This window comes from Festucalex cinctus, chromosome 18 (assembly GCF_051991245.1).
Source record: "Festucalex cinctus isolate MCC-2025b chromosome 18, RoL_Fcin_1.0, whole genome shotgun sequence".
NCBI classification, from domain to species: Eukaryota; Metazoa; Chordata; class Actinopteri; order Syngnathiformes; family Syngnathidae; genus Festucalex; species Festucalex cinctus.
In genome coordinates, this window is record NC_135428.1 from 1,268,246 (window position 1) to 1,279,575 (window position 11,330).

General features: G+C 38.7%; 2 protein-coding genes across 8 annotated transcripts in view; one reads left to right on the top strand and one right to left on the bottom strand.

Moving 5' to 3' along the window:
- The window catches only part of LOC144006527 (stromal interaction molecule 1-like), a 14,497-nt gene extending 12,223 nt beyond the window's left edge, over positions 1–2,274 (bottom strand). For 2 of the 7 annotated variants that reach the window (XM_077505416.1, XM_077505413.1), the window contains exons 1-2: positions 2,144–2,274; positions 1,752–1,874 (exon numbers count right to left, since the gene is read on the bottom strand). In XM_077505416.1, coding sequence (XP_077361542.1) covers positions 1,752–1,872 — 121 coding nt within the window. In that variant the 5' untranslated portion in view covers positions 1,873–1,874; positions 2,144–2,274. Of the gene's footprint in view, positions 1–427; positions 679–1,751; positions 1,875–2,143 lie in introns of those variants that run through there. The other 5 variants (XM_077505411.1, XM_077505410.1, XM_077505415.1 and 2 more) reach the window with 4 other exon arrangements.
- A 1,338-nt stretch (positions 2,275–3,612) lies between these two features.
- Positions 3,613–10,724, top strand: rhogb (ras homolog family member Gb). The gene is made up of 5 exons (XM_077505003.1): positions 3,613–3,756; positions 7,503–7,570; positions 7,678–7,811; positions 8,922–9,092; positions 9,157–10,724. The coding sequence occupies exons 3-5, from the start codon at positions 7,683–7,685 to the stop codon at positions 9,430–9,432; spliced, it is 576 nt and encodes a 191-aa protein (XP_077361129.1). The 5' UTR covers positions 3,613–3,756; positions 7,503–7,570; positions 7,678–7,682; the 3' UTR covers positions 9,433–10,724.
- Positions 10,725–11,330: the final 606 nt, after the last annotated feature.

Consider the following 11,330-nt stretch of genomic DNA (forward strand, 5'->3'; position numbering starts at 1 on the left):
CAAGAGAAAAAAAACAAACAAACAAGTGAGGCATCTATTTGAGGGAGGCGCTAACTTATTTTGTCTTAAGTGGCTCGGCGTCTAATTGGTTAAAAGCGTCTATTCAAGGGACGAATAGGAAACGAGAGATCCCGAGTGGACGTTGTTTTGTTTGGCCAGTGGAAAAAAAAAAAAAAAAGCTCTTCGCGCTCGTCAACGCCGTCCATCAAGTTGACCCTCACTCAGTCAATTGTACATCACAAAAAAAAAAAAAAAGGTAAAGACAGACACAGAGGTGAAGTGACACCAAGCGTCACGTGAGAGGATTAACATCAACAGCTGGGAGAGGATAAAAATACAGAAAGAAGCAGGAAGGTCAAGTCAAAGTCAACACTGTAACAACCGCGACATTTTTTCAGCACATTTGACTCACAAAAATTCGACTTACACTCGCACGACTGCAGATTGACTTTCACACGGAACCAACTTGTTACAACGCAAAAAAAAAGAAAGAAAAAGAAAGAAAAAACACGACCCCTGGTGTTCGTATTGGGGAAACAACACGTTGGGATAATATTTGGGAAGCTCTCCACAACAATTCCAAAATTCCACATTGGCGCTGAGACGAGCTCTCGAATGAAACTCGATAGCATCGTTCACAATGCTAACAAGTCACGTTCATATTCAGTCTCCTCGCTACATAAACCATGTACAGTAGCGAACACTAAAAACATGACAAGACAAAGACTTTCTTGACAGTAAGCGCGAATCTATTTGTGTCGCAAGCGTTTCCTTCCTGCGACGCCGCACGGAAGCTGCGGTGAAGCGAACCAGCGGCTATCGCACGTCACGCCGTCATCGTACGCAAATCGTTTCCTTTCAAACACTTGGTGCAAATGTGAACTTTTGCAGTCAAATAATGTAACGATATCCAAACATCGCAATATGACGCTCACGATACGATAATGATCACGATATTGTGGGGAGGTTGGCGATACAAAAAAAAGTCACAATATTGTAAAAAATACATCAATAATTGAGCTCTTGCTAAAAACGAAAACAATATTGTGCTTTTGTACATAACAGCAATGCATATAAACAATCTACAATCTCAAATAACGCTTACTTGCTAATTATCTTCCCCTTCTGACCACTAGCGACCATTTTAAACATAGAAGGGCCAAAACATGCCTTCTGAAAATTAAACTGCACTAAAAAAACAAAAAAAAAAACTAGCCACCAGAGGGTGCTAGAACTGCACAAATAGAAACCAACCCGACTTTTTTAAACGGATGTGCTGCTTTTAACTCATTGACTGGCAGCCATTTTCACAGAAACAATCCTGTTCGCTCGCGGCTCTTTGACTGGATTTGGACTGATTTTGCAAAGCCTACCAGAATATTGCGTTCTATTGCTTTGCAGTTGAGAAGCTTCATCAAAGCCTTCTGTGTGCTCTGGCATTTTAAAAAACAAACAAACACACAAAAAAACGTATAAATACGTCTTTGGGAGACTTAAAACATTTAAAATACATTTTTGGGAGCAAATGAGTTAATATCGTGACATGATGATGACGATATATTGTGGCAGTTTTAATAATATCGCAATATCATGTTATTGCCGTTATCGTTACACCCCTAACTCATTCACTGCCATTGACGGAAAAAGACGTCAAAATATGCATTTTTTAGCTGGTCTGGCGGTGAATGTGATAATAAGACAGGCAAACAAAAATGCTATTTACAGATGTTTTCAGATGTTTGTCAACTTACCTGCCGCTGCCGCGTGTGAATGTTGACGTTGATGTTGATGTTGACGGTCCGGCTGGGCACGCTCACCTTTGCCCGCGTAGACGCTCAGGACACACAGCAGCCACAAACGCACGCGCGCCATGTCTGCGACACCACACAGCAGAACGTCAAACTTCCGACACACACAAATGCAACACATATACAAGCACACTGCTGCTGCAAAAAAAAAGTGCAAGAAGATTTCATAACTGGACACATTTGCTGATTTATTAAGAAGAAGAAAAAAAGAGAGCGAGAAGCCCCTCCCCAAACATCAACATCTCCCATTTCCTCACACACACAAAAAAGTCAACCGTCAAGATTCCTTGTGAAATGTGCCCACAAACGCCTCCCAAACTCGAGTCATCACTCACATGTGCAGCGAAGTCTCCTCTTAATCCATCGGCGGTCGTCAGATCACGTCCAAAAAGAAAGAAGCGAGACAAATCATCAACAACGCGCCGCTGATGATGATGATGATGATGATGATGATGATGATGATGATGATGATGATGATCGCACTCGCACTTCTTCACGAGGAGTCCAACTGAAACAGCTGCTAAGAGAGAAAGAGAGAGAAAAAAAAGTATCCAGCGATCCGCCTGTGCTGCGTTCAGGGACCCTCAGCAAAAAAAACAAAAATGTTTGCACATGATTTGGTGTTATTCTCATTCCATTTTGGCTTTAACGCTGTATTTGAATTTCAGAAGGTGCCTGGTGCATATTGTAAGAAATTTTAAAAGCTTTATTTGCATTTAAAAATGTTGAAGTAGTTGCAGCAGCTTTTTTTGCTCTTACAAGGGTTGTAAAAAATGCAAAATTTCTCAAGTTTTTTTATTTTGATTTTATTTTTTTATTTACCTTGGAAAAAAAGATATCCAACAATATTTTGGCTCATTATCTAAAAAAATTTTTTTTTCAATTTATTTTTTAAAACATGCATCATTTTTGTAAAAACAAACAAACAAAAAAACCTTGTTCTCACAATATTCCAACTTTTCAATTTTATTTTTTTATGATTTTACTGTCACAAGATTACAACTTTTTTTTTTCTAGGTTAAAAAAAATCTTGCAAGATAAAAACCTTTTTTCTCACATATGCATTTGTTGTCCAATAATACAATACAATAATATTTTAGCAAAAAATAAATAAAAAATCCCCCTCAAATATATGCAACTTTTGTCAAGCAAAATACAGTACAAATTTTTCCGGTGCAGATATGCTTTTGTTCCTTTCATAAAAAAAATCTGATTTTTTGTTCGAACTGCATAACTCATGCTTCCTAAAAAATGTTTTTTTAATTAATTAATAATAGTAATAATAATAATAATAATAATATGTATGTTTTTTCCCTTTGCATTTCTTTTTTGATTCAAGTTCTCTCATTTCCAACAGCCTATGAAGGCATCATTCAAATAATTCAGCAGTGCCCCCTCATGGTCAAAGGCGGAACATGCGTATCCAGCCACAGAGGGAAACCAATTTCAAGTAAGCAGTTAAAAAAAAAGAAGAAGAAGAAAATATTTGTTTTTATAACTAGACGAAGCTGACAACAATTTTGGGACCAAAATGTAAAAGAGTCACATATGAGTACAAGAACCAAATTTATTTGGATCGTCCACTGATTCGCAGTGGAGTGCACGTGGACAAGTAATGATACACGGGCTCCCTCTAGTGTTGTGCAAAGGAATTACAGTCTAAGTTCAGTTCACTTGTATTTAATGTTTTAGTCCAATACATTAGAATTTTTTGTTTTTGTTTCAAACTTTCCAAGTAACAACGGACACGAGTCGCTAGGCGGCTCAAGTTCCTGACGACACGAAGCGGACGACGGTAAACTTCCGCTTCCGCTTCCTCCTCCTGCGGCTGCTTTTCATGCCCCGCCCATCCACATTCACATTCACACAAAACATGTACAGACAACAGCGAGCACATCAGCACAAGTCGAACGCAGCCGGTGTGATCGGACGCCACTCATGACTGCTGGTGAGTTACTTTTGTTTTGTCTTCTTCTTCTTTTCGTTCCATATTTTCATAAGAGCAAACAGGAAAGCGCTCACTTGAGGAAAGCAATGACAGAGAAGGTGACGTGACACTTGTTTTTTATTTTTTTTAACTTTTACAACTGAACTACGCCAACAAGAATGGAAATGATGATTTATGACACAATACAGTATTTCAAAACGCGAGTACGTGATTGCGTGATCGACCCTGGTGATCTAATCACGAGGCATAAAAAAAAAAAAAAGAAGAAACAAACGTCAAATTTAAGTTCAACTGTGTTATTTAAAAAAAAATACAAAATTGTCTAATTGGAAGACATTGATTATGAAGTGTTGCAAAAGCATTTTAATCTCTTTAGTTGAATAGTTTGAATGTATTGTTATTATTGTTGTTCTAATATTCCGTTCTGTTTGGATGGTAGCCTAATTTTGAGCATATTAAGAGTAGCAGTGGACTGGACAAACTCTTCCTGCTTCACTTTTTCAACACGCACGCACAAACAAGTTCCTCTATTGTCAGAAGTTTGTATGAGAGGCCCGATTGTTAAAAGCGAGATGACATCCTGTCAACTTTTGACGTCTTACAGGCACTCGGCTGAAAAATGGCCTCAACGATGCTATATAGTACGCAAGCTAGTTTTCGGACTTAGCTAGCTAGTTAGGATGTCAGCAAATGACATGATTAGCTTGGCTACATACTTAGCTTGTCAATTTGAGCAAGCTAGTTTTGGAACGACATCAATGTATCAGCGATGGCGACTTTTAGCTTCTCAACAGGTTTAGCGAGCTAGTTGACTTATATTAATACGTCTTCGCTAGGAACTTATCGATTGGAGTAAGCTAGTTTGCGTATCATATCGACTTGTCTTAGCGAGCTACTTGGCGTATCTATTTTAGCACGCTAGCTTTCTTGTGCGGTAATAATCTTATTTAGCCACTTTAGATGATCTATTTTGTAAGCAAAGACAACAACAACTTATGGATGGAGCTCATCAATCTGTCATGGCAGCTCCCTCATTAGCATAATGCTAATGTTCTTGAAATGTTTGTCAACAACAACAAAAAAAACATACTGTCCATTTTATTGTCCACTTGGCTTATCTTTGCTTTCTGAAAAATACACCACGACACAATGTGATAACAAAATTCAGCGGCCATTTTGTAGTGGGAATTTCTCGTCTGTCGAGTTTTTGGGATTTCCGTTTATTTGCAAAAAAAAAAAAAAAATGAGATGAGGTAGCTGCGAAAATGTCAAGGTTGCGCTAATTTTGGACATTTTCCCATCAAGTGGGTGCGATGAGGCGAGACACTTCCTCAACAGGTCAGCAGACGCAAGTTAAAAAAAAAAAAAAAAAAAAGCGCTCAGTCAGTTGACCACACATTTCTTCAAAGTACTTCTAAGCGCTCGCATAAAGACGTTCTTTTGTTACATCACGAGCTGAATATTATTGTCATCCGAACAATTTGTTGATGAATTTCAGTGTGTATTAAAGTCTCATTTCCAAATGTGAGAGTTGACGACGTCGTCACTCTCGTGACTTTGCATCGGTTGCGTTTTGACACAATGAACTTGTTGATCAGTCATTTGGAGCTTCTGCGTGCGACTGATATTCCTTCTTCTTCCTCTTTTTTTTTTTTTTCAACACTTCCTCTTTTCTTGCCGCTCAATCGTTTCTTCTGTCAGGCCACTTGACACTTTCGTCCTCGATGACGTCATCGAGTTAGGAAATAACATTTTGCATGTTTTACTGTAACAAACATACTGTAATAAACCGTTTTTGCTATCGGGCCATCTTGAAAAAAAAAATAATCTGGTGAAACGATTGGTTAATCTTTTGTTGTTGTCATCCAAAAATGTTTTCAGGCTTTTTATTACCAACAAAAAAAATGTCACCAAACGATTTCCTCGTCTTCCTTTCAAAACGAGACCGCAAGAACGTTTTTGATTAAGAAAAACTTCCTTTTGTCCGTTTGACGTTTCAACATGACAACATTTCAACACGTTTTTTTTTTGTTTTTTTTTCCTTTCACTCGCATCGACCAACGACCTGTGATTGATTGGCTGGCGACCAGTCGAGGGTGGACCGAACCTCTCACCCAAACTTAGGAGGGAGCAAAACTGCCAAAATTAAAAACAAATAAATGAATAAAAGTGAAAATAAAAACGTTTAAAAAAAAAAAAGAATAATTCAAAAATTTAATACAGAAAATAAATCCAAATGGAAATAAAAACAACAAAATATATACATAAGCATAAATAAAAAAATAAATAAAATAAAATAAAAAAGGACATTTAAAAAATAGAAATAAATCTAAAAATAAATGTTGAAATAAATACAAAAAATAAATCAAACAGTATTAAATATCAAGAAATAAAAATGCTCTGTTCTCACATTTATTTATTTCGTTTTTTATTTAATTTTTGAATGATATTTTTTAATATCCGTTTTTATTTTCACTTTTTTGTATATATTTAGTGATCTTTTTTTCTTTTTTTTTTTCTTTTGGCAGTTTTGTTCCTCCACATAAACTAATCTCTCAAATAATAGTCAACATGGCTTGTGTTAAAGTGTTTTCAATTTTTCCTTTTTTGCACAATTTCTAGTCTCGTCTACTTCTGTCTTTTAAAAAAGAAAACAAACCGTTGGCATTGCAAAATTTTTTGTGGTGCGAGTGTGACTTGGGGAACATCCTGGCAGCCTCCAGCTGTGAAATGGAGGCCAAAATTTTGCGCAGCCGTTTTCTGGAGATAGAAGAAAATATGTTGGAAAAAAATCCAGTGTATGGAAAACCACGTTTGTGCTGAGATGACCTCCTTTAGACGACCTCCTTTTGCATCCATGCAGCCAGCGTGAGACGAGGGCGTGTCGACGGACGTCCGAGCCGCATTCTCGCACGTTTGCGTTTGATTCTTTGGCGCCGCGTCCGCCGGAATGACGATGACGTCACTTTTCACGCACGCCAAACGGTCACGCCTGGCGTCAATTTACACTTCAATGTTCCTCCAAGTTGAACCGAGTCGACGCGACGGAATTTGTCAACGTGACAGTCGTGATTTCCTTTTTGGCTTGAAATCAGATTTTCAGTTAGGGCTATCGGTTATGGTATCGATTCCATTTCGATTCACAAGAGTTCAGTTCAATTTGATTTTTTTTTTCTGATTCGATTCATTTCATTTAACTCATTTGATACCAAAAACGTTCTATTTTAAATACTGCTATGGTCCTAAAAAATATTTTTTTATTTTTAATGCTAAGGAGGCTCAACCAGTTAATTAAATCATTTGCTCCCAAAGACGTATTTATACGGATTTGTTTTTGTTTTTTATGCTGGAGCATACAGAAGACTTTGATGCAGCTTCTGACCTGAAGAGGTCGCTTCAAGCAAAGATAGTTGTTACAAAAAACGGCAGGTGGCAGCAGAGTATAAAAGATCAACGTGCATGTTGCAACAAGCTCTTTTTGCCGTTGTTTTCACCAGGAACGGGAATAGCGATGAAACTTAACAATATTCTGATGCTAATTGCTGCAAAACAAAAACAGATAGAAATATTCTTCAATAAATATACTAAAAATGAGTCCAAATCCAAATTGCTACATTGAATTTATGGCTGGGAGTGAATGAGTGAAGTCCGATATTGATTCATTTTAGCCTTACGCTAAGGAAGTTAGCATTTTCCAAATGCAGCACTAACGCAAACAAACCCTGCTTGGACTTTTCTCTTGTCAGGATGAAGACGATGGGACCAACTGTAACGAGTCTCTGAACAATTGATTGAATCCAGTCTGGCGTGAAAGGTCCACGTCCTTTTATTTTATTTATTTTTTCCTCCACATTTTGACCATTCTTATGAACAAGAAGAAGTGTGGTGGGCGGGTGACTGGAAGGTGAACAAACGTTGCAGGTATCATGCAGACGGTCAAGTGTGTGGTGGTGGGCGACGGCGCCGTGGGGAAGACCTGCCTCCTCATCTCCTACACCACCGGCGCCTTCCCCAAAGAGTACATCCCCACCGTCTTCGACAACTACAGCAGCCAGGTGGGCGGCAGCAAACAAACAAACAAAACAAAACAAAACAATCGTGTTCATTTATTTCCTCAACAAAAAAAAACAGACAAAAATCTTTTCGGAAACACGCATTTTTCACCAGACTAAAACTAGACTAGACTATGGACATTTTAGTTCATAAACAAAAACAAGATGACAATTATATGGGTAAAGGGATACTTATTTAGGCAAACATGAATATTTTGCATATAATAAATTTTATATTGTCATTATGTTCCATGTACAATTAGTACCTTTTCAAAAACATTTTGCAACTTGCTGTCGACTGAAAATGACATCACAAAGGGCTCAGGCAACCAATCACAGCTCAGCTTGTGAATGTCACATGACCAAACCTAGAAAACAGAATGAAATTAATTATAGACAAAATATTAACTTTTTATTGCTATAATGGGCTAAATAAGTGAAGTATCACTTTAAGTAAATTACAATTATAACATAATATTAATCTAATGGCTATAACATTCCAATAATAATGTTCATGCGACTGCTAACTAATGCTGGCTAACTTGCTAGCTAATAGCGTGGAGTCATAGTCGCCATTGTCATTTGTGTAAAAAGTTGTTTTTCATCAAAAAGATGAAAATTTGATGTGAAATAGTTTTAGATTTGAAAAGGTTCAATAAATCTGCTGACAAAAAAAATTATAGGGGTAAAATGGTTGTCCTGACTAAAACGTTGACAGTTTATGTTGACTATAGATGAATAAAAAAATTTGGACTAAAATAAAAACTAAAATACTCAATTTATAGTCAACTAAAAATTGACTAAATACAAATTGTATGAGGTTAACTAAATGTGATAAAAACAAACAAGTGTAATTTAAATTGGCCTAAAACTAAGACTAAATTTAAAAATGGCAGACAAAATTAATTGTCTGCACTAAACTGCCACCCAGTGGCCAACAAGGGCACAGCGCAAGGAATTGGAGCATGAAATCATCACGCCGTCCTGCTTCAATGCGATTATTGTGGGTTTTTTTTTGTTTTGAGTGGGCTCAAACACATTAAAAGCTTGTATCTCAAAGCGCCGCCCAGCGTCCTTCGAACCTTTGCGACGTGTTGTTGGTGTTGCGTTCAGGTGACAGTGGACAGCCGAATCATCAGCTTGAACCTGTGGGACACGGCAGGCCAGGAGGAGTACGACCGCCTGCGGACGCTGTCGTACCCGCAGACCAACGTCTTCATCATCTGCTTCTCCATCTCAAGCCCCGCCTCCTACGAGAACGTCAAACACAAGTGGCACCCTGAGGTGGGTGGGGATTGATTGAAATTTCTCAAATGTGTTTTTGGTGAGCGTTTGGCTTCCCCGGCAGGTGTCGCACCACTGCCCCGGCGTCCCCATCCTCCTGGTGGGCACCAAGAGCGACTTGCGCGGCGACGGCGACACCCAGCGGAAGCTGAAGGAGCAGAACCAGGCGCCCGTCACGCACCACCAGGGCGCCGCGCTCGCCCGCCACATCCAGGCCGCGCGCTACCTCGAGTGCTCGGCGCTCAACCAGGACGGCATCAAGGACGTGTTCGCCGAGGCCGTCCGGGCCTTCCTCAACCCGGAGCCCGTCGTCGCCAAGAGGCCTTGCGTGCTGCTATAAGGGGGAACGAGGAAAAAAAAAAAAAAAAAACGTGCTTCAGGGACTTCATTTCAAAGATTTTTATGTTTTGTTTTATGGGGTCAGAACTGTCGAAAAGAGGCTCTCTAGTATTTTATTTTTATATCTTGGATGATGAAAATACAGAGAAAAGCATCATGAGTTACATTCCAAACAATCATCGAAATCCACAACATAGAAACGAATTAAACACTTGACATGTTTTTAACGTCATTTCAAACACTTTCAAATCATACAAATGGATACGTGTAAACATGGCTATGTTTACATTAAGCAAATCTTTTTTTTTCCTCCAAAACTACCGAACTTATCACCTCACAATAATATACATGAAAAACGTAAAATGATTCTCATTTCTTGCAAAAGTAAACAAACAAAATGGCGGATAGTGGTAAATTGCTTATTTATTTTTTATTTTGGTCCGTAGAACTCATTTTTGACTTCCAGCAAACTTACATTCTCGTAATTTTGCTTCATTTATTGTTTTTAATCTTATTTCATAAGCATTCCATACAGTTCAGTAGTTCGCCGTATAATTTCATGTCGGGAAGTGTAGTTATATGTCGAATATTTATGAATGAAGAAAGCTGGTTGCACGTCGTCAGCCGGAATCGCCTTCAACTCCCACTCGAGCAAACGAGAAACAAAATGGATGCAAACCAAACCGATGACTGGAAATCAGGTCATTTGAAGTGGCTGCTCAAAATGGAGCCCAGAACCGCGTGACTTTCTCTTATCAGTTAATAATTGAAAAATATATATACATGAAATTAAACATTTTATCATGAAATAGTTCCAATATAAGAATATTGCAAAAAAAAAAAAGTGACTTTAATGGTGAACAATGACAAAGAAGATTTCCTGCTGGAAGCCCTTGAGGAGTCGTCGACTGGAGATGGCGCGAATTGTCCTCCGTTTCCGGATGTCACGTGACCTTTTTCCTTCCTACATGGCGGCGACTCCTCAGAGGGAGGAAAATGCTTCCTTCTTCCGGTCTTGCAAACGCTTTTCTCTTTTGCTCAAGCAGTCAGAGGAAGCTTTGTGGACCCTAATTTGAGAGCCAGTTTTAGAGTTAACAGGATGAAGGGGAAAAAAAAAATAACTTTCCCAACTGTGAAAACTTTAACTTGCTGATTAGCACTGATGAATCACAAGACTGATTTGTTCTTTGAACGCACATAAAATGTCACCTTTTTTTTCTTCAAGTGTTCTGTGTTCATCATGGACTTTTTTTCTGATCTCGGTTTTATGCAAATAAAAAAATATTTCATCAATCCAGATGTGGTGTGGTTTGTGTTGACCGACACTTTTTCTGACGCATGTCATTCCAATGACAGCCTGATAACCTGCTTTGGAATACGGAGACATGGAAACAGGCTGGAATAGACAGTGTGCCCCGAGGACGAAGGTTTGAGAAACTGCTCGAGACAAAAAAAAGAAAAGAAAAGTCATCCACATTGAAATGAGTGGCTTGGGTGCAGTACCACACGGCCCCAACAGACGGCGCACTCCCTGGTAGGGTGACGTTTCAGGTTCGTATATCTGGGTTTCGGCTCGTTTGTAATTGTTGAACAATGTGATAAAACAATAAGCGTGCCGTTATAAGACGCGCATCATTAAAGCTGGCGCAAGGAAATATAATTAAAAAAAAAAACAAGAAGGATCGTTGAGAATCCGTGTGGGTGGTCAAGCTAAATCGTGGTGAAAATTTCAAAGAGAAGCAACTGAGATTCGATGCAATACTGCCCTCTTGTGGATGACTGGCGTAATTATATTCAGGCTGGGGATACGATCGACTTGTTCGTGATGTTAGTGATTATACGAAGGGTACTCATCACCTTCATTAATTTTTTGTCAGAAGCGTCGTGACTCGATGGCCT

Excerpts from the sequence above, each read along its gene's own strand:
- rhogb (XM_077505003.1), top strand. The coding sequence starts at position 7,683 with ATGCAGACGGTCAAGTGTGTGGTGGTGGGCGACGGCGCCGTGGGGAAG. Across the intron at positions 7,812-8,921 it reads TCGACAACTACAGCAGCCAG|GTGACAGTGGACAGCCGAAT; the intron begins GTGGGCGGCAGC and ends TGTTGCGTTCAG. Across the intron at positions 9,093-9,156 it reads AACACAAGTGGCACCCTGAG|GTGTCGCACCACTGCCCCGG; the intron begins GTGGGTGGGGAT and ends CTTCCCCGGCAG.